General features: G+C 58.4%; 1 protein-coding gene across 1 annotated transcript in view; it reads right to left on the bottom strand.

The window, feature by feature from the left end:
- Positions 1-17,527, bottom strand: part of LOC128844833 (mucin-19-like) — a 20,251-nt gene extending 2,724 nt beyond the window's left edge. Inside the window, exons 1-10 of the mRNA XM_054042865.1 lie at positions 17,449-17,527; positions 16,550-16,894; positions 13,437-13,541; positions 9,966-12,593; positions 9,152-9,264; positions 8,892-8,950; positions 8,388-8,551; positions 7,571-7,733; positions 6,975-7,166; positions 1,949-2,170 (exon numbers count right to left, since the gene is read on the bottom strand). Coding sequence (XP_053898840.1) covers positions 1,949-2,170; positions 6,975-7,166; positions 7,571-7,733; positions 8,388-8,551; positions 8,892-8,950; positions 9,152-9,264; positions 9,966-12,593; positions 13,437-13,541; positions 16,550-16,894; positions 17,449-17,491 — 4,034 coding nt within the window. The 5' untranslated portion in view covers positions 17,492-17,527. The remainder of the gene's footprint in view (positions 1-1,948; positions 2,171-6,974; positions 7,167-7,570; positions 7,734-8,387; positions 8,552-8,891; positions 8,951-9,151; positions 9,265-9,965; positions 12,594-13,436; positions 13,542-16,549; positions 16,895-17,448) is intronic.
- Between the last annotated feature and the right edge of the window lie 5,302 nt (positions 17,528-22,829).

Consider the following 22,829-nt stretch of genomic DNA (forward strand, 5'->3'; position numbering starts at 1 on the left):
TGTTTGGCCAGTGAAGTCTCCAGGGGACCAATTAGAGCACGCCATTAAAAATACCCTAGTCCTGGACAGCTGGAGGGTTCTGAACAGATGAATCCAGCACTTCCAAAAGCTAACGGAAGCTCTAGACTTGCAGGTGGCCTACCCCTCTGCATGTATCCCAGGAATGACTGCACGGGGACGGGCAGGGATCAGTTTCACCCATGGGAAATGACGTGGGGCAGAAAGGGATAAAACTAATTCTCAGGCTTTAAAAAACATCACTACTTTTCCCTGGCGGAGACTATTTAAAAGCAGTGACAAAGCAGGCACACGGGTTGATGGAGACCCACAGTGTCCGATCTCTCTGCAGCCAGAACCCCCTCAGGAGGGAGAGGGGCTGTTATCTTACAGATAGCAGTTTATTTCTGAAATTGGAAACTTACTTCATTCCTTTTTCCATTCACACCCCTGGAAGCCGATTACACACTTTTCTGGTTAGTGCCCTGTTGTGAGCTCAAAACAAGCAATAACAGTGGAAAGTTGTTTAAAGCTTGATGGCCAATTCCCTAAATAAGCCTTTTCTGGCCTGCAGGAGGTATGGGCCCTATGCCAGAGGCAAGGCCAGCTGCTGATCCTTGACACATTTAAATTCTGCCCTTTCCTGTGAGATCTCCCCCACCCCCAAAAACTGCTCAGGGTTTAGGGCAGTGGGGCCCGTAGCTCGGCTGACACGGTGCTGCGAGTGAACAGGGGCCTGAAGCTGTCAACTGGAGTTTAAAACCAAACCATGGCCCTGGGTGTCAGATCAACAAATCTCTGCCAAGAACAAGTATGACTTCTCAAAAACTGCTGCTGAACTCATTTCCCCCTATGCACATGCTTTGTGAGGGCCCTGCTGTCTGCTGTCCCTTTAACCAGAGCCAACTGGCCTGGCCCAACCCTCCCTCCTTCCTCCCCTGTAGATTCCATAGCAAACACACGGCCTTGACTACATTTAAAAAGTTGGCTGGTAGAGAGACATGAGCAAACCCCTCGAGGGGAGATGCTACTTAAATACAGCAAAAGTTTTTAAACCAGTTCCCCATACAATAAGTAATACCAATAAAAGGGTTTTTTAAATTGTATATTTGCAGCTACACTAGGGCATTTGGCAGCACAGGGCTGCCCAGAGGGTGGGGCAATTTGCCCCCGGCCCCACAGGGGCCCTGGCCAAGAATCCCTTTATTAATTTTTACTCGCCCGGCAGCAGTCCGGGTCTTCGGCGGCGGGGGGCCCTTCAGTGCTGCCGAAGAGACAGAGCGAGTGAAGAACCCCCCGCCGCAGACTCGGAGCGCCACCCAGTGAATACAAGCACCGCAGTGGGGGGTGCCTTTTTTTATGGCCACTCCCCTGCTTTGCCCCAGGCTCCCTGAATCCCCTGTTGCAGCCCAGCTGTGTCACGTAAGAGGTGTGATTTGTTTCCATGGGTAACAGACAGACCCCAGCCATCGGCAGCATCAAACCCGGACCTCTCGAGCTTAGGGCATGAGTCTCTACTGCATGAGCTGCAAGCCAACTGGCTGTTAGCTACAGCTGTAGCAGTCATTTTATCTCTAAGTGGTCTTGGTGCCACTAGATGGGACAGAGCCCCACCCCCAGGCGCTGTGTGGGTTACATGTGCTCCTAGCTGACCTAGCTTTGCTGCCAGAACTTAAGTGCAGCCCAGGCCTTAGTGAAAACCACTATAGTGGTGCAGCTGGAAAGCAGCCATAGGTGAAGGGCTCTTGCATGCTCTGAAATCAACTCATCTCTGCTATTCCAGTCATGTGCTTCTGGTGCCCCTAACATCCCTCAACACTGGCATCCAAGTAAGCTTCTCCCCACGGCAATAGACCATAACAGAGGGAATCCTCGACTCTCCTACGCCTGCTTAAAACGTGCATTTTCCTAAACCAATAGTGGAGCAGAACATACTGATGCTCAAAGTTACCTGGGCCTGCACACTGTGCTGATGGGTGTGGTGCGCTGCTGGTAGCTGTCTGCGATCACAGTGTCATCCTTACAGCTGCAACAAGTGTTGTCTAGCATCTGTAAGTGGAGCAGCTCCTCCGAGTTGCTGAAAGCTGGGTTGTCCAAAGAATTAGCAGAGGCGAGCCAAGAGTGAGACCAGTAGTGAGCTGACACGTCATCAAGGCGACAAAACCGTCGGTAGCTGCAAGAACAAGGCAGGATGGACTAGAGCAGTTCCCAAAGCAACGCTCGTGGATCACTGGTACAAGCCAGTCATTTTAGCGCAGGGCCTTAACAGCCGCTCCCATAAGGCAGCTTTTCACTATACAGACTGTGCCGAGCTGAGCTGCACAGGAGAAAGTGAGAACTCTGCCGCATGATGTGCTTGGTACTGTTTAAAGTGGTGTCTAGTCCTGGGAGAAAGGGCAGCAAAGGGACGTAAGGGCTTGGCTGCACGTCACGCGGTGTGACTGTGAAGCACACAAGCTGTTTCCGACCAAGCCCATGCATGGACATTCTTGTTCTGGAATAAGAGTGCCGTGTTCCTGCTTTCTTAACCCCACTTCCACGTGGGTTAAGCAGAAGCTGGGCAGACAAGCCCGAAGGCGGCTGCATCTACCTGCCAGCCCAGGGGTTCCAGTCTCTGGCACCAGTTTAAAAGGAAAGGGAAGGGCTTTTATCTGCCAGGAGCAGGTTTTCGGCTGCTGCGTGGCCTCCAAACAGTTTGTGAACTGTGCACAATGCTCCCTGCACACCTGTTGGGCTGCAGCTTGGGGTGGTAAGATGCTTATCCCACATCTACTGAGTGAGCAGGCTCTGCCCAGTGTTAATAAACACCCTCCCTCCCCCCAAGTCTAATGCGGAGCTAATGATGGGGCCAGGGCCCTAGTTAAAGCCCAAGGAAGTATTTTGCATGACACCCAACAAAGGCAGATCCTTGCGCTGTAACAAGTCCACTGCCATTCACGCCAGTAACCTCCTGGTGGCTGGTAGTGGGTAACTCTGCTTGCGCCGGGCAGAAAACAGTTCTGTAGCTGAAGTTTTTTTCCAAGCCATTGAAGTAAACATGGGTCAGTGAAAGCTGAACTCTGGGGCCCTAGCACTGCCTGCAGAAACATCTGCCTTTTAACTCCCTCCCCAGCCCCACTATTCCCCTCTGCTTCCTGCAGCAGTGTGTCCTCGCCAGGCACTTTGGCAAGCGTTTCCCCGCTACGCCAAGTCTCACACACCCTCTATCCTGGGGTGGGGCACGGGCTGTAAGGACAAATAACCTCAGATGGCAAGTGGCCTGCTGCTGTTGTGGTTTGTTTCCTTGGGAACAAGTTCCCCCTCCCCCCTTACTGAAGAAGACCAGGCAGGTCAGTGGAGCACTGAGGCATGTCACACTACAGAGAGGGCAGCACTAGCCAACCGGCCTTCGCCAGGCTGGGTACAACACTGACCAATCGCCACAGGCTGTGCACCAGCAGTGCTGCCGGCTGCGCTGCGAGAGGAACGGGGTTGGTTTGCCTTCCAGCATGGTGGTGATGCCGCGCAGCGGGGGCTTTAGAGTGTCTTCCAGCAGCCTGCCTCTTGCTCTTGGGCGGTGGGTCCTTGCCCTTTGCACACGGAGCATGGAGGATTCAGTCCCCTGTTACCCCCCCAGCCTCACACCTTCCAGCACACATGCTGGCTCAGAGGCCGGGCCCGGGGACACGCGGGACTTGTTTACGCTGCTGCCCAGGGGTACAAATGTGCTTGCGGGGGGAGGAGGGTTGTTAGTGTCACAGAGAGGGGCTCATAAGGATACTTCCACTTGGGGGCAGGGAAAGGTGTTGGGCATATACCCGCTGCTGGCCTCCTGCCTGCACAGACAAGGAGGCTGCAGCCCTGCCCCACCCACACGCTGCGGCCTGCCCAGCTCCCTCGTCACAGGGCGTGAGGCTGGACGTTCCCCCCAGCATCATCCGGCAGCTGCTGCCCCCCCCAGCCATCCCCTTGCCCGGGCCTCCAGGTCTGAGGCCAAAGCCGGGGGGTGTTTGAGGTGAGCAGTGCCGGGCCGCAGCAGCTCAGCCTTCCTCCAGGGGCTGCCCAGAGCTGGCCGCAGGGATCGATGTAACGGCCAGGCCTGTTCCCACCCATTCAGGGCCCCCTGCCCGGGAACGTCACTGGGCGACATTCTTCACAGCTGCTGCTTTGGGTCCACCCCAGAGCGCTGAGGCCCTGCCACTCACAGAAGCCCTCCAGCTGCACTAGCCTCCATCCCGCCCCCCCCCGGCCATTCTTTTTTTTTAAATGTGTCCATCCCCCGTCCTGGATGCACTCACTGGACCACTTGCTGGCAGCTTCAGTTAAAAAAATCACTGATTGCCTCCTCTCTGGCGCCAAACCCCGCTCCCCCCCATGCTGCCTGGGGAGGGGGCGCTCCAACCCAGCGTGGCACTATGCGAGAGCCACGCTGCTGCCTTTCAGGCCATGCTACATCAGAGCCAGAGGTCAGCGGCTTTGGTGCCCTGTCGCCAACCCCACCTAATGCCAGCTGGTGCAGAGACGAACTGCAGGGCAACGCTACTGGATGGTGGCCGTAGGAGACGCACCTTCATCCCGCCTGCGTTTGCAATGGGGAGGCGGAGGTTTTATATCCCTGCCAAAACTTTATAGGGGTTATTTTATTATTTTTTAATGCTGAATATTTTCATTCTCTCTCGAACACTCCTTTCACTCCTGCTGTGCTCAGGACCTCAATCTCTTGTGCCAGTGAGGTCCACAGGCTCACTATGCGTGGTAGGCCAAGTTGTTCCTTTTTCTTCAGTTTTGAATTTCCCACTCTTGCGTGTCCCTGAACATCCCAGTGACATTCTTTCGTCTGTAAACATTTGTCATGTCCCTCTGATTCATTTCCTCTCTGCGCTAAAAAAGTCCCCCAGAGCAGCCGGTAGCCAGGCCCCTCTGCACTCCCCCACCACGGCTCAGAAGCCAGGCGACCCCTGGCAATGGCTGATGGACAGCACGTTGATAGCGGTGCAGCCCAGCCCTCGCACAAGGCCCAGAACAATGGCTCCGCTCTCGTTAAGACCCAAATTCCTCCCGAGCCGGATTTCCGCTGGAGCTTCCGCAGCCTCCTGCTCCTTGCCTGTCCCTAGAAGGGAGCCCTGGGGAGAGATCACTCTCACACCGCAGGAAACGAGGCTGGCTGCAGAGGCACCAACGGCACTCAGCCCCCCCATCACCTCGCACTGACCCCTCTGGGCAGCCGAAGCAGGGAGCTAGTTCCAGCAACACCTCAGCCAGACCAGCCATTGTCCTGCCTCAGGGTTCAGACTCAGCTGAGCGGGGGGCAGAGCCCAGGGCTGGGATAACAGGCCTGTGGGTTGAGGCAGAGCTGGGGGGGGGGGGGGGGCTGTGGATCAGGTTTGGGGGCAGAGTGGGGAGGCACAGGTGGAACATGGGGGAATAGGGCGCTGCAGGACAGGATGGGGAGAGAAAGAGGCAGGGCTGGGATAACGGGCCAGCGGGTTGAGACTTAGGGTGTGGCATTGTCAGAGCTATGTGTAGGCACAGGGGCATCTGTGGGTCAGGATGGCGGGGGGGAGCGGCAGGGCTGGGATACAGGGAGCTGTGGGTCAGGATGGAGGTGCATCAGCAGAGCCACTCGCCCAGGCCCCACTAGGCTGGGCCAGGCCCCTCGGTCAGTGAGCCCCAATAGCACATACTGGTCATGAAGCCTCTTGCGAGGCTCCCCAGCACGCAGAGCTCAGGGTGCCAGTGGCTGGGAGATCACCCTGAGTGGAGGGGGGCTCGTGCTCCCCTCTTCCCTCCCCAGTCTGGGAACGGCGAGCAGCCCCACAGAGTGTTTGCCTGGGCAGGACTCAGAGCAGGCCCAGCCCCGTTCCCTTGTCCACAATCCTCAAGGTCACCTCAGCGAGTGACATTGGGGATAGGGGCCCGGGAGCTTCCCACACCCTGCCCCAGTCAAAGGGGCGAGTCCGGACCCCGCCCCCGCCTTCCTGCAACTCCGCAACCAGCTCCCGGCCCAGAGCAGCCACTGTCCAACAGAACAGCCTCAACCTCCCGCCCCACGGAGCACCGGGATCGCGCCCATTCTCCAACTGCCCCCCCCGAACAACGCTCCAGCAGGGAGCCAACAGCGCAGGCCCAGCCTGGCAGGAGGAGCCGCGCGGAGCCTGGCAAGCAGGCAAAACCTCCGGCACAAACCAGGGGGAACTGCGGGGCGGGAGGGAGCATGCTGGGCAGGGGCAGAGGGAATCTGTGTACAAGCAGAGGCGAGGTGCCCCACTGGGGGGCAGGGGAGGCTGGAGACGTGGTGTCCATAGTACTTGGGGACAAGACTCCCTAAGAGTGTCCCAGGTAGGAAGTGGGGGACAGGTGGGCATAGCACCCTGAAGGGGCAGGACGGTGCATGGTTCCCTGGGTGCCGAGACCCAGCCTGGGGGGTGCACAGAGGTGTCGGTTGAGGCAGCGCCCCCGGGTGGGGGTACATGGTGTTTCCAGGAGGGTGTGGAAGGCACAGGGAAGTGGCTGGGGGGAGAGGGGGGGGTCAATGCAGCTGGGGGCTCCAGGAAAACACGTGACTGATTAGCCTCGTGAGAACAAAAACTTCGCCAAGGGCTCAGCAGGGCTGGGGCACGTCCCTCTGTGCCCAGCACAACACTCCCCACACAGCAGGCACACGGGGCCAGCTGGCTCAGAGGGGATTTCCCAGCCCTGCCCCCAATCCCCAGGAGGCGGCTGGGACTAGCCACTGTCTACCCCAGCGTGTGGGAGCTGGGGGCTCAGGCCAGGTAGAGCCGCAGGGCGACAGCCAGCGCGTGGGGCTGAACCATCCTCCGTACTGTGCAGGCTCCCGGCCCCCCAGGAGGGCAAAGGGGACTCAGGCCCCCCTGGCTCTCGCTGAGGGGCACCAGCCTCACATGGCCCCCACCAACCCGGGGCCCAAAAGGGGAGAGGCTCCTTAGCGGGCTCTGGCCCCGCCCGGCCCTGGGCCCTGCCCGGCCACGCTTCCTCACCTGCTTTTGGTCTGATCAACCCTGGCCTCCAGGAGCAGCGCCTTGAACCTCCGGACCACCAGGCAGGCGACGGCAACGCCCAGCAGGGCCACGGTCAGCAGCACCCCACCGGCCACGCCCAGCAGGGTCTGCTGGGTCACCTTGTAATCGCAGCGTGGGCCCATGAACCAGTAGTCACTGCCAGTGGGGCACCTGCAGCACCGCGGGAGACGGTCAGAGGGGCAGGCTCTGCTCCCCAGCACACAGGCCCCAGGTCCCCCTCTTGCCCATTCACTGCCCCTCATCATCCCTCCACGTCACAGTGCCCGGCCATGCCAGACCCTCGGGGCTCCCCTCCCTGCTGCTGCCAGCCAGGGAGGATGCAGTCTGGGACACTGGGTGCGCAGGGCATCGGGAGCTGGGCAGAGGGGGCGGCGCCTGCCCATGGACTCTCACCCCAGCAGTGACCGAGAGCCCCCGTTATTCACGTCAGGCTCCTCCACACCGGGGCCCAGACCAGAATCTCGTTTCTTCTCCACGCACTGCCGTGGGGTGCCCTACCCCAGCCTAGCGCGTGCTGGGCCCTGAGAGGGGGCTGCCCCCAGCGTGATACTCACTGGCACACGGGCTCGTGGTCACGCGGGTGCGTGCAGATGCCATGGTTTCTGCAGTAGTCTCTGTGGCACACGGACGTGCAGCTGGCATTGCCGGCCCCACTGCTGATGCACTCAAAGCCGGCGTGGCACGAGAAGAGCACCGTGCACAGGTCCAGCTGCCTCTCTGCAGACAGACAGACAGACAGACAGTCTAGAGAGCTGCAACACCCTGCCCCCAACCCCCACCTTCCCAGAGGAGCCAGAGGGCACAGAGCCAGTCCCCTGGCCTCAGCTTCTCTCTCTGCCACAGGCTCGCCAAGCTCCTTTCCTCCACCAGGCCCACCTGCACGGGGGGGCGCTCTGCTCTGCGAGGAGCTGCTAGCGAAGCATCAGCGCGAGAGAGCAGCTTCCCCCAGAACGCGGCCGCAGAAACGGCCCCTGCTTGCCCCAGCAAGGCCATGGCACTCCCTGCCTGCGCCCGCAGCCCTGCAGAGCCAGCCTGGCTGCATGGGGGGCGGCAGCCAGCAGGTCTGGGGCACAACACGCACTGCCTGCGAGGTCCCCAGGGCAGCTCCCAGAATGAGAAGCCATTCCAAGGCGTGCTGAGACGCGTGGGGGCGGGGGTTGTGCACAGTGCTGAAGGGATGGTGAGGGCCTGGAGGGTGCAAGGGGCTGCAGTTGGGGGTGGGGCACACCACGATTGGGCGGGGAGGGGAGCAAACGGAGCCATGGCAGGAGGGCTGGGGGGGAAGACACAGAAGCCAGTGAAGCCCCATGCCCATGCCCAGGCCTTGGCAGCATCTCTATGCCCTGCTGCCACGCACCCCGAGCGACTCACCCAGGACCACGTTCCACAGCACGGGGGCACTGGCGACGTGGAGACCCGAGCGGGTGGCGCCCGACAGCACCGTCTGGTTTAAAAGGGCTCCCAAGCTCTGCACCTGCCCATGCAGCCGCTCCACAGCGAAGAGGGCATCGTATTCCAGCACCACGCTGCCTCTCCTGGGGCAGGAGCCAGAGAGACGGGTCAGAGCCAAGCCTCGGGAGCAGCCGGTCCCTAGCCGAGTAAGGGGGGGGCTGCACTGCCTCCCAGCTACCCCTGCTCCTCCTCCAGCTGCAGGATCAGGGTCTGACCGTGTGTGTTTGTGTGTGTGTGTGCGCGCATGTGTGTGTGTGTGCGCGCAGGGGACGCCCAGGCTCTGACCCAAAGTCACAACAGTGTGACGGCAACACAGGACAAGCCGAAGCCCGAGCTGTGCACTTCCCTCTCCCCACCCGTGCGGGGGTTGCTGCCCGGACCCCTGCACACAGACAGGAGCTGGGCTGCCGGGCACACTCCTACCTGATCCGCGTCACTTCCAGGCGCTGGAATCCCGGCACAGCCGCAAAGAGGGGCGCCACCTGTGCAGGGAAACAGGGAGGAGGCGCTTTGTGACGAGATAATTGGCCCCAGCTGCAGGGGACCCCGGTGTCTGAGCCCACAGCCTCCTATGGCAATGGTCACTGGGCAGCGTGCTCCCTGCCCTGCCGCACTACCACCATTAACCGCCAGGTCAGCGCCCGTGCGACAGCCCCGCCCGGCCCAGCGCCCCCCGGACTCACTGTCTCATTGAAACGCTGCACCAGGCTGCGATGCGCATGCGACGCGGGAATCTGGAAGGCGCTAACGAATTCCATCTCCAGCGCGAGTTCACAGGGCACGCGGAGAAGGGTCGCTGTGAGACGAGACACCATCGGGGAAATGGTTACTGCTCTGTGCTCAGTCCACGCCCCGGCCAGCCCTGCACAGGAGCAGCGCCCCGGTTCAGACTGGCACCAAACACCGAGCTTGGGACAACAGGGAGGGAAGACGTGGGGAAGCGATGGAGAGCGCGGCGCAGGCGCCCGGGCATGGAGCCAGGACGCACAGCGAGTCTGCAGAGCTGTGCCAGGGCTGCACTCACCCCAAAGGCCTCGCGAGCTCCAGACCCCTATTTGCTACAAGAGGGGCTGTCCCAGCTGGACCCTGAGGGATCCCCGTGGACAGCCGGAGTGTGCCCTCAGCATGGCTCAGCATCACTGGGAGCAAACACCCGTGCCCTGCTCTGGGGTCGCCTCACACGGCAGAACCACATCCCCGAGTGGGCACCATGGCACGATTGCAGCGGGGGCCTGAGCAGCATGGCATGGGGGGGAGCTCCCAGCAGAGGGGCTGACATGGTGTCAGGGGCACTGGCCTGACCGGCCCAGGGCCCCACACTGGCTGTGCCTAGGCCAGAGAACCCGCTACCCCGTTCATCCAGCTTTCCCAGTATGCTGCATTTGGACTGCACCAGCTGCACCCCTGACTGCACGCGACACCCCGTCCCTCTCCCCTGAGGGACGTCCCTGCCCAGACAGCAGCGCAGAAATCCAGGGGAGGCTCTGCCCGACTGACCTTTGAGACGAGGAGGCTGGTCTTCCACAACGAACACGTTCTGTGCCCTGCCACGGGCACCCTTGGTGGTGACAGGCGGCGGCTGCCCATCGGTCATCGCTGCCTTGAGCTGCGTGCTGGCAAAGGAGACATTCATCCTGGCACTGCTCACGGGATCCGTAACCTCTGCACCCCATGCCCTTGGGGTGGCTGCCAGGGGGGGCCAGGGACTCCTGCTGCCAGCTGGGGACCCAGCGCTCTCAGAGGTTAGTAGCAGCTCTGGGATGGGGGGCGTGGGGCTGAACAGGGCCCCGGTGCTGCTGCTCGGAAAGCTCCCCCCAGCCCCGCTCGGGGGTGTTGCATCAGGGGCTTGGCTGGAATTCCCCGGTTCAGACCCAGCCTGCGCAGCCCAGGCCAGGGGGGCCGTTGCCCGCTGGCCCAGCCTCTCGGTCCCTCCCCTCCTTGCAGATGCCCACGAGGACGTTGCCACTGTGGCATTAGTGGTCGCCGTGTCCCACGATGGAGACGGGGTGGTGGCCAAGCTGAGCTCTGCGAGTCCCAGGGCAGCAGACCCCGAAACATCCTTCTCTAAGGGGAATGGGGAACTCAGCCCAGTCCTGGGGGGGTCAGGGGGCTCTGTCGGGCTGAGCGCTGTGGAACCTCTCTGCAGAGTGGCTGCCGGTGTCTCCACTCCAGCAGGCTGGCTGGCTGGCGGAGGCTGAAAGCCCAGAGGAGTGATGGCTCGCATGGTGCTAGGGCCACGGGGCACGGCTTCCCCGCTGGAGGCTCCTGGGAACACTCCCTCCTGAGACGTCACTGCCCCGACTGGGGCAGGAGCCAGGGAGAGCTGCTTGGCCCCGGGAGTGTGGGCGACAGGAGGCTGGGAGGATGTGCCCACAGACACAGCCGTACCGGGCACGGCTGGGACCGTGCTGCGGGGCTCCCCTGTGCCAGGCACTCGAGACCTCTCAGCAGGGGTTTTGGGGAGCCAGGCGAGAGTCTGGAAGTCACTCGATAGCCGCTCCAGGGCTGGGGCTGCTGTTGACGAGCTGGGCTCTGGGGCGCACTCACTGAGACCCCCGTTCTCCTGGCCAGGAGCTGTGGGGTGAGAGACATCGGCCCCCCTGCTGAGCTGCTCAGCTGGCGCTGGGGGCTGGGCTGAGCCAGGGGATGGGGCAGGTGCTGTGAGGTGGCCCAATGGCCTTGGGGTCCCAGCATAGGCACTTGGTGTCCTGTCTGGGGACACCCCGGGGAGTGACTCGGCCCAGGACGCTGCCCGAGGGTCCCCCTCTGTGCGCGCCTCACTGGAGAGAGACAAGTCCATGTTTTCTGGGACTCCATCGACACCTCTGCGCCCTGGCGACTCCTCAGAGCCAGCCTCCACCAGCGTATGGCCCAGGCCCTCCCCAGGCCTGGGGCTTCCCAGGGGCACCATGCGATGGGTGCTGGAATGGAGTCCTGGAGCAGAGCGAGCTGTTGTGGCGAGCGGCTCTGTCAGGCCGCTGTCTGGGGTGCGCATTGGGGTCCCGCTGGTCTCTGGGGCTGGCTTAGCTTTGCCCCCCGGCCGCCAGGTCAGACTCTCCCGGCCGTCTGACTGCAGAGCAGGTGTCTGGCTGGTTTCCAGAGAGTCGCCCGGTGTGGAGGCTGCAGCGCGCATGGCGAGCTCCGTCTGTCCTTGCAGCAGGATGCCAGAGCCCTCCGTGGGGCTCCGCAGCCTGGCTCCTAGGCCCAGGTCAGTGAAGTCCAACTCCGCAGTAACGGCAGCTTCCCTGTGTGCCGTCCCCAGCCCCCACATCCCTCCTCCAAAGTGGGCCCCATTGTCCCCTGCGCTTGCCCCGGGAGCAGGGCTGGCCACGGGCGCGGAGGTTACTGGCGTCTGTGCACCCGCAGCACTGCCCCGGCTGGTCTCCGCCCTGGCTTTACTCAGGGCGAGAGCAACATCCGGCGTTTCCATGCTCCACGGCTCCGGGTCCGAGGGCCCTGTCGTGAGCGCGCTCTCTCCACTGGGGTACACTGGCTCCGTTACTGCAGAGGTGCTGGAAGGTGCCTGGTCCCATGAAACCGTCTCCCGGGCGGCAGAGCCAGGAAACACCGTGGGTGACTTTATATCGGAGCTGCTGCCCCCCAGGGAAGTGAGATCTTTTGCCCTCAAGTTTCCCAGAGGGACTGTCCCAGGGAGAGGCACCGACGTGGGATTTGCTGCCTTGAACTGTGACGCTGCAGAGAACCAGGGGCTGCCGGTGCTTCCAGCCGGCGTCCCCTTTCCTGCAGCAGACGGACGCATACGCACTCCCGGGTCGCGGGTTTTGTCCCCGTGCTCAGCAGCTGCTGTAGTGGCCGGTGGCTCCACACGCTCAGCGGTGGCTCCCTCCTGAGCCAGGGGCCCGTTCCTCCGCCTGCCCAGCCACGCCCCTCGGGGCACAGGGGCAGCGTTACTCAGCGCCTCTCCAGGGCTCTCTGCAGAGCCAGCAGGCCAGGCCGCAGGGCTCTGGTGGGGAGCAAGGCTAGGGCGAGTGCCCGGGGCCGCGGTGCTGGGGCTGCGGAGACGCTCGGCAGCTCCAGATAACACAGCCCCCCTCAGCTTCTCCGTGGCCTCTCGTGACGCCACCTGCCCAACACCTTCCCGCAGAGACTCCAGGGCATCCACACCTGAGTGGAGAGAGGCAACGACAGGGAGACAGTTGAGGCAGAGCTATGAGCTCAAGGGGGGACTGAAATGCTTTTACTAGCCCCAGGCTTGGAGTCAGGACTCCTGGGTTCTCAGCCTGCCCCCGGCCTGAGAGTGACTCGCTGCGACACCTGGGGCAAGGCAATTCCCCTCTCTGTAAGGTGGGGACTCAGGCCTGGCCCCACCTCCCGGGGCACACGGGATGAGTCGCTGGGGAAGGTCTGCAGAGCGCAGCTGCCACGGGCTGGAAATGTTCCATACTCCGCTCGGCCACACAGCCCCTGAGTGCAGCGAGGGGCACAGAGCAGGGCAGGCCGGGAAGCCGGGAAGGTCTGAGCTGCGAACGCTGAGTCAGGCTATACCAATGCTGCGTTCCCCATCTCCCAGCGGGGCTGAGTCCAGAGAGAGCAGAACCCAGCGATGCCCCATATACCCAGGAGGGAGCTGGATCTCACCATGCCCATACGGCCCTACAGCTCTCTGGGCCTCAGCTCCGGGATAGGGGAGAGGAACAGGAGAAAACCCAGCCCCAGCCCAGGGGCCTCTGCACACTCTGCCTGGGCCCCGGTCAGGAGACGAACCCGGCCGAGAGGTGGGAAATGCACATGGAAAGGCCGGACCAGCCTTTCGGGCTGGCTGACTGACACGACTAGCATGAGGTGGGGCGGGGTGACTGGAGGGAGCATCCAACCCCCTCCCAGGGAGAGCGGGACCATCTCACCCAGCTCCAGGGGTGAGAATAAGGTTCCCTAGAATCAGAACCCGCCTGGCTCCCTGCGACTTCCCCCTTGCCCCATCACCTAGCGCCCAGGCAGAGCCTTTACCTGTCCGGCAGCGTTCCCCCGTTGAGTTCCCAGGGCAGAGACAGGTCTGTGCCGATCCCACCACGGAGCAGCAAAGGGCCAACCGAGCACACCAATCCACAACCACTGGGAGGAGAGAGAGAGAGCGGGCACAGCTCATACCCTGGGTCCCCTCCCGCGAGACAGCACAGAGAGCTCTGCACCCAGCTGCATCTGTAACAGCCCAGGATGCGCTGGAGGCAGGCCAGGTAACACACACCAGCCCATCAGAGGCAGTGCTGGCCGACGTGCCCCACATGGTGGCACCCCAGCGCGGTGTCTCGGCCTGCCAGGCTCTGAGGGGCACTCCCCCAAGCAGGGCTGGCCAGGATGTGGGCCATGCAAGCGCTCAAGTGCCTTCCTTTTAATAACCAAACAAGCAGGCCACGATGGGGCCTGGGACACCAGAGTGACAAGGGGGACTCACGCACTCACCTCCCCGACCGAGACCCGACAAGCTCCCGATGTCGAAACGCTGACGGGCATGGGACGCGGGACGGGCGCTGCCTCTCTGGCTGAGACAGACAAAACCCAACCCGCGTGTATTGTTCACACGCCGCAGAGCGCGCTGCGGTATTTGCCACATGGAGAGCGCTGCATAAAGGCCTCGTCTCCCAAGCCTCAAAAAGTACTCACATTGGCCAATTATTAACAAGCCCTTCCCTGCCAAAGCTCAAATCTCCAAGAGAACAAAGCCAAGCCAAGCTGGGTGTCCACCTACCCCCAGCCCAGAGCAGCCGTATTGCTATGGCGATGGGTCTGGGGCGCGCGGTGCGGTCTGGAGGATGATATAAGCACTAGCGGTCCTGGCAAGGAGACACGTTCGCTGTGGCGGGAGCAGACTCTGGCCAAGCGCCTCTCAGCACCGGAAGGAACAAGGGGCATGACCGAGGAAAGGCCCGAGTGCACCCTGCCTCGTGACCCAGCTGGGGGGGGCGGGGGGGCAGCTTTGACTAGGGACTGCAACAGGAATCCAGAGCCAGGCAGCACTAGTGGGGAGGGCGATGCAGCTCCCCACACTGAAATCATGCTGCAGCAGGAGAGACCTGGGTGGCAACATGCTCTGGATGCAATAATGCTTAGTGCAGCCGTTCCCAAGCTGGGGGTTGCACCCCAAAACGAGGCTGCTGGGCCATTCAAATGTTCCCATTTTCCTCTCAAGCAATCCAAGCGCTTTCAAGTGCCACCCCCTCATCCTGGCCAATGGGAAGCAATTCCCGAATTCGCGCCGCCCCAGCGCCAGCTCATTAGCCTTTACCAGTAACTTGGGTCACCTGTCTTCTGTTGGGCACAAGCAACACGAGTGTTGGTCTGGCTTCACTGGCGCACTCCCGTCACCCCACGGGGGTAAAACCAGACACCGGCACTAGTGCTGGCAGGACAGGGGCGCTGGTTTGTTCTACCTGCAAGGCTTTCCTAATTCAAGTTCTGCCCGGGGCTGTGACAGATTCCAGCTCAAAGGAGGTGACGATTGTGCAGTCTGAGCCAAGCATTGGCAGTGAGCACATTATCAGCATTAGATAAATACAGAAGAATATCGTTGTACAGTGGCCAGAATAGCCCCCTGGTCTCTCTCTGTTTTCCTAACTACTTAATTTCTGCAAACCCAAGACCCCTCCCCCGGCTCTCACCACCCCAGCAGCTCAGGGCGTTTCTTTGCCCAAAAACCAATCGAGCCATTTTTCAATGTGCAAAAAGTCCTTTTTCTGTCGCTCCTTTGCTTTATGCAACCAGTCACTTGGGAATTTAACTCTTTGCAGCATCTGGTTTCATAGAAAGCCATTTCCTGTGAAAGGAAAACCTGAGGCTTGGTTCAAAATCCAGCTGGAACTCACCAAAACTACCGCCTGTATTTGCATGAATAAATAACAGAAACCTCTGAACCCAAACTCCTGCGTTACCTGACTGTAGGTCACATGGTGGGGATAGCCTCACTGACACGGAACACTCCCATTTATCCAAATAAACTCCATGTCCCCCATTTCATTCAGATAACGAGCTAACGCGCCCATGTAACACACACAAATGATACAATCGCACCATACAAAAGATGGGGCCTAGATCACCTGATGAGTGCAGGCTACATGCCTATTCGCTCACAGGGCATCACGGGAAGCATGTCTGTGACGGCATTTTGCACAGCCCATGTGCAGAGCTCAAGCCAAAGCAGACACACTGATTGACATTTACTGCAATGAAAGTCAGCGTCCGTATTTCCCAAACACACCAAATAAAAGCAGGGACTTTCGGCACGAGTCTGCAACAATTTTTCTCAGAAACAACAGGAATCAGACACTCTCCCTGGGGACAGATTACAGGAAATTTTCTCTCAGGGCAAATAATCTCTCCCTGGGCACATAACTGCCTTTTGCAGCATTTCTTGCCATTTCCTCTGAAGCATGTGGTACTGGCCACTGCCAGAAGCAAGATACCAGGATAGGTGGAGTGCGGGTCTATGCTATTATTATTTAGCCTGTGAAAGGACAGAGCTGAAATCTAACATGAAACCCGCAGGCTACAGCCGAGAATGTTCTTTTGAAGTCAATTCCTTCTCCCCGTTCACACAGTCTAGCACACTGCATGCAGCACAGGCTTCACTATAGGTCAGGCTTTGTCTACACAAAGAAAGTTGCACCCGTTTAAGTCACACTGGTTTGTAAATGGCTTTAGTTAAACCAGTACATATCCCTCTGGGCGTTCCCTTATTGCTGTTTAAGGGTGACTTGTGCTGGTTAGTTTAAACCGAAGCCTAAACAGAGAGAAACCTGATTTGAACCGGAATAAGTGTCCACATGGCCTTTGGCACTGGTTTACCTAAGTCAGCTTTAAAATCACACCCAGCTAAACCAATGCAGCTGTCTCCTGCAGACAACAGAGTTCTGCATTCACCTCCCTCTTGTCCACAATCACAAAGCACCTGCCTCCCCACTAGCACCACACCCCCACAGTGACATTCACTCTTACACCCTTGCTGTAGCCGGTTTGCTCCTCAGGGCAGGGACTGGCATTGCGGTGCCTTGCACGTGCTCAGCCTGTGTGCAGTAGAAAGGTGGGGCCAAGTGGCAACGGCTCCAGAGTCTCTGAATGGTTCTTACCCCAGTAAGTGAAAGTGAGACTGGAATCCAGGCTCCCTCTGATCACGGTTCTGCCCTGTCCCTTCAGAAGAAAGCTGTGGGCAATGTCCACGGGCCCCTCCCTGCCGGCCCCTTCCCCTGGGCTACCTTCAAAGCGCACACTGAGGTTGGGATGAGCAGCCGCCTCCGGGGCTTTGATTTCCAGGCGTACTTCCTCGGAGGGCAGCGCTGCTATCACCCAGGTGCAGGTTCTGCTGGGTGCCGGAGGGCCCTTGGCTGCTGGTAAGTGGATGGTCCCATTAGCTGCTCTGGTCACGTCTATGACGCCTCCACAGCTCTCACGTTCCTCCAAAGAGCCGGCACCCCCTAGAAGCGAAAATCAAGTCTTGGTCAAAGGCTTCTGGCTCCCGGGGGGCACCACCCAGGGGTGCCAGCCACCCCCTCGCTGCGGGAGCATCCCCGGACCAGGCTCCCGGGCACCACCCATGGGTGCCAGCCACCCCCTCGCTGCGGGAGCATCCCCGGACCAGGCTCCCGGGCACCACCCATGGGTGCCAGCCACCCCCTCGCTGCGGGAGAATCCCCGGACCAGGCTCCCGGGCACCACCCATGGGTGCCAGCCGCCCCCTCGCTGCAGGAGCATCCCCCGGACCAGGCTCCCAGGGGGCACCACCCATGGGTGCCAGCCGCCCCCTCGCTGCAGGAGCATCCCCCGGACCAGGCTCCCAGGGGGCACCACCCCTGTGTGCCAGACACCCCCTCGCTGCGGGAGCATCCCCGGACCAAGCCGCCCTGCAGAGGCGGGGCCGGGCCGGGCCCCGAGCTGAGCCCCCCGCAGCCCTGCGAGCCCCACGCCCCGGGCCGAGCAGCAGCCCGGCCGGGGGGCGAGCGACGGTCCCCGGAGCCGGCCCGGCTCTCACCCGCCGCGCCCAGCAGCGCCAGGAGCGGGAGGAGGCTGCCCATGCTGCCCGCGGGCGGAGCGCTCGGCGCCGGCTGCCGGGAGCGCGGAGGCGGCCGCTGCCTGGAGCCGGCGGCAGGAAACCCCCCGCCCTGGCCCTGGCCCTGGCCCCCGCCGCGGCGGCACCGGGCACGGAACCGCGGACACAGCGCAGCGCAGCCCCCCCGGGGCACCCCAAACCCCGCCCCCAGCCCCGCCCCGGGCACCCCAAACCCCGCCCCCAGCCCCGCCCCGGGCACCCCGAACCCCGCCCCGGGCACCCCAAACCCCGCCCCCAGACCCGCACTGCCCCGCCCCGGGGCACCCCAAACCCAGACCCCAGACCCCCAGACCCGCACTGCCCCGCCCCCGGGCACCCCAAACCCCGCCCCCAGACCCGCCCCGGGGCACCACAAACCCCGCCCCCAGGCCCGCCCCGGGGCACCCCAAACCTCGCCCCCAGGCCCCACAAACTCCGCACTGCCTCGCCCCTCCCCACCCCCCCCAACAGCCCCTCCGAACTCCCTTCCATAAACAGCCCCACCCCAATGCACCTAAGCCCCTCATCCACAATCCCCTCAAATGCACCCTCCACTGCCCCAGAATGAATCTCACCACACACACCACAACACACACATTCTACAGAACAGGTACAGTGCCATCCACAACCAGGCAGAGCCACACAACACACTAGGCAAAGAGACCACTGCACATTAGACAGACACTCCACAACCCAAACAAACACAATGCGAGGGAACCACACCCCTCGCCCATAAAAACCAGGCTTTTGCACTGTGAAAAAAACACACAAACACATGCAAGCCGCATACACGTTGTGCAAACGTCCCCCACAGAAATCACACGGTGTGGGTCAAGGTCTCTGCCACTCTGTAGAAACGCCTAGATACAAAACCCCGTTAGATGGCCCCAATACATGCAAAGAGCAGACTCCAAATGCAGGTTAAGATGCACAGAAATGGCAAATGCAGCCATTTGAAAATCATAAATCAGGCTCCCAACATCATGATTTGAAATGTAAGTGTGGAGATTTTTATTTGCCTTCTAGTGTGCGGCATTAGGGTGTGTTCAGGTCACAGGTCACATTTTTCAAGATGTTATTTACAATCCAAAGGACTAGAAACTTACCTGTTCAAAAAGGAGATAGTCACTTGATTCTGGGAGCTAGGGCTTCAGGAGCAGCACACACTGTCCACAGCAAAAAACCCTCTTCAATGCAACACGAGACACACACTAGCAATCTAGTATCTTGGTGGGGAGCTTAGCATTTACCTCACATTCTGCTACAGCAAAGGCCTCTCCCTAAAGAACTAATGCCAACAGGAACAGACATTAGGTTTTGCAAACGGAAGCTTCAACTAACATGGAACAACTCAGGGGTTTGACAGTGGGCTGTGAACTCTTCCACCTACAGGTGTTGCCAATCCAAAAGTGGACCAGGGTCCAGGAGACTGAAAATTGCTATTGTCTGATGGCTGTTCAGTGGGGATCTCAGTGCAGCACCAAGCGTGCACATCACAATTAGCACCCAGAGCCTGCTGGCAGTCTCAGCTGTGACGGTGGTAGACGTTTCATGCCACTGGTAGGGTAGGCTTTGGCTCTGTTCAGAATTGCACTAGTTCAACTCTAAATCTGTTTAAAATCCAATTGTATGAAACTGGTGCAAAACCCTGTGTGGGCATTGAGTTGAGTTAAATTGCTATAAACCAACGTTTAAATCAAATTTAAAGTGTCCACACAAGGTTTTGTTTCAGTTTAATTCAATCAATTTAAAAATCACCCCTTTAGTTAAGGTGGTGAAACCAACTACAGACAAGGTTGTCTGCTCTCCCCTGGAATGTAGGCATCGCTGTACCAAGTTGCCCCTGGGTCGAGCTTCCGGTACCCAACACTGGCTAGCACTAGATCAGGGGTTCTCAAACTGGGGGTCGGGACCCCTCAGGGGGTTGCAAGGTTATCTGGGGGGTTGCGAGCTGTCAGCCTGCACCCCAAAGCCCGCTTTGCCGCCAGCATTTATAATGGTATTAAATATATAAAGAAGCGTTTTTAATTTATTAGGGAGGTCGCATTCAGAGGCTTGCTATATGAAAGGGGTCACCAGTCCATAGATGCTTCCAAGGAAGGTGCAAGAAACCCCCTAGCGGACAGCTACAGAATAACCTGCCCAGGGGGAAGTTTATTTCCAAACTTCAGGTTAGTTTATCCCACAAAGTGTGAGGAGTTAAAGTCCTGAAGTGTATCGTGTCTAACGGAACAGTGGTTGAGATTAGCTATCCATGTACACCCCCACTCATTCTTTAAAATCCCCTTGCATTATTCACCTCCTCTAGCTTGTGGAAATGGATTCCACAGGTTAATTTTGTAGTGTGTCAAAAGTATTTATTTCTATCCATTTGAAATTGGTTGCCTTTCAATCTGAAATCCCCTCACTCTTGTATTATGAGAGAACATACACAGACCAGTACATACAAAATACATAATGTCCACTCTCAACCATTACCAGAGCCATCCAGACCCTCAAATGTGTCTGTAATACAGATTCACACAACATGCTGGTGTTGAAAATACATTTTCTGGTCATATTAGAACTAAATTGAAGGCTGCCATCAGCTCGATAGCATCCTGAGGCCAAGGGCAGAGAGGTGAGGGGGCTGTTGGGAGTATATTGAGGTGGAGCGCAGGGGGGTGTTGGACTAGGATAGTGGAGCAGGGAGCAGCAGGCCTGGGGGGATGGTCTGCCCACGTATCAGATAGCTTCCTCCTTGCAGACCCTGACAGAGCCGAACCTAAAACACTCCTAGAACCTGATTATCCCTTCACTGAAGTCAATGGCAGTTACACAATGAGTTGATCAAACCCCCGTACTTCCCTCGGATGTAATCTCAGATGCTAAGCGGAGGCAGTGGGCAGGAAACTTCCAAGGAAAACACCAACATCTAAAGGAAGCAAGAGTGGTGAGGCAGTGGCATCATGTTGGAGCCACCGCAAACAGTGGTTGTACCAATGCACGGTGGGACCCTTGAAGTAACCACGCCATATACCCAGCGCTGGTCCTGATAACAGGGGCTTTTAAGCAGGCACTGACTTACGAGGACCATTTTAGGTGCAGCACGCAGGACGGGCTCTAGGCACCAGTGAACCAAGCACGTGCTTGGGGTGGCACAATTCCAGGGGCGCATTCCAGGAGGCACTTCGGCAGTTGCGCTCTCAGAGGTTTATTTATTTATTTGTTGCCTGGGGCGGCAAAAAACCTAGAGCCAGCCCTGACAGCACGTGCAGCTTCCCTGCTACTAGGGAACAGTCGGTATAGATTGTGCTGATCCAGCTATGCATGAGCTAAAGATTTAATCCCACGTGCCGCAAGGCAGACTGCTACAAACAAAACATGTCAGAGGTAGGACAGCTGCTGCCAATCTTTTTCGTTTCAGGCCTTGGGGTAGGAATGCTGGCATACATGCCTTAGCTAACATCCCTTAGGGCTCATGCTATTCCACTTCTCTAAGTTCCCCCGGAAGTTGCAGGAAGCCTGCTTCCTTCACCTCCTGTCCTAAACCCCATGCATAGGACGGTTTGTTAAACAGCTGCTGCCCTCTAAGTGGCAGCATTTCAGTAAAGCCAGGTCTTTGCATGCACAGTCTAGTGAGGGAAGCGCTTGGAATGAAAGGCCCTCGGTAACTAAAATCACGTCGTCTCTTTCACAACCCTTTCAGAGGACAGATGCCATTTGAGCCATAACCAGCTTCAGGCAGAGCAACTCCCAGCTGGCTGAGTTCAGTCCGACACAGAATTGTGAAGCTGAAATACAGTTTGAGATAGCAAGCTGTGAAAACAAACACCTACACTGTTAAGGAACCCTTGTGGGGCAGGCGTAGGCTCCAGTTTATTTTCCAGCCGCCTACCATCCTGAATGTCAGAGGAAAATAAATAATCAGGTGACACTTTCTTGGCTCTCAGCCGCGTGGTGCCCCTGAGACAGATGAAAGTGGTTCTTGGCTCAGAGGAAAAAGCTGTGTAGTTTCCGGCAATAACTTTCAGCTCTGTCTTGGGAGAGATTTCAAACAAGCCCCTCGGGCTGAGAGGAGTCTGTTTGCACAGCACTGATCCGATTCTGCATGTCAGCAGCAAGAAAATCATTCCCTTTATTTTCTATCAGGTAAGTACAATCAGTTTGAAACTAACATTTACTTTTAACACAGGGGTTCTCAAACTGGGAGTCAGGAGCCCTCAGGGGGTCACGAGATTACATGGGGGGAGGTCACAAGCTGTCAGTCTCCACCCCACACCCTGCTTTGCCTCCAGCATTTATAATGGTGTTAAATATATAAAAATGTGTTTTTAATTTATAAAGAGGGGTTGCACCCAGAGGCTTGTTATGGGAAAGGGGTCACCAGTACAAAAGTTTGAGAAGCACTGTTTTAACACAAGTTTATTTAATAAACATTAAACAGTGGGAAAGAATCAAGTTTATTGGAAAGAAAGCAGACACTGAGCTTACCGAGCTGTGAAAAGGGAAAGTGATCACTCAGGCAGTAGGCAGTACAAGTTCTTTTAATAAGCCAATTTTAATACAAATTGTATAGACAAAGGTATAAGACCCATCTCTGGGCATTCTGAAACTGCAAGGAATGGTGGGCTCATTACACGGTTACCTACAGTGGTCTTAGTGCCAACCGCAGCCCATTCATTGAGCCATTGTATTCTTTATAGTCTATGTGGCCAGACTTAGGAGATGCTTTTGTCACACACAGGCAGCAGGCTTGGATTTGGACGAGACCCTGTACAAAGTTGTTACAAGCACACATTGAAGCCCTCTAGGACGGGTTAGAAATAATCAAGTGTTTATACATATAGTTCTACAAAACAAGGGGATATGATTTGAATTTCACTGCCAGGCACAGGATGTTGACCGTAAACTACTGCATCCTAACTGTGCTTAGTAAAGCATCTTATTTAACACAGCACGGGGGCCCTGGGAAGATGGGCGCTTTCTGTGCAAGACCAACTACTTTAAACACCTTGTCTAGTACCGTGGCTGTTTTAATATCAGCTAAGATCACTCAGTCACAGAGGCTCAGGACAGGGATCCACAGGCAATCCCAAGCAGCAGAATAAACCCAGAGCCATGGGACTAGCAGTCAAATGCATGGTGTCACTACACTTGTACAGCTTTCTGAAGATATGCCCCAAGAGCTTTTCCAAGACTTCGGAGGAGCTACCTTGAACCGAGATGCTGAAGGCCTAGAATAGTTGGAGCCTGGCCTACCACTCACCATTGAGGAGCCAGAACATTGTCCCAAAGGGGCAGATTTAGCACTTTAAAAATGGCCAAAGCCAGTGCTGGAGACT

Source organism: Malaclemys terrapin, chromosome 10, assembly GCF_027887155.1.
Source record: "Malaclemys terrapin pileata isolate rMalTer1 chromosome 10, rMalTer1.hap1, whole genome shotgun sequence".
Taxonomy (NCBI): Eukaryota; Metazoa; Chordata; order Testudines; family Emydidae; genus Malaclemys; species Malaclemys terrapin.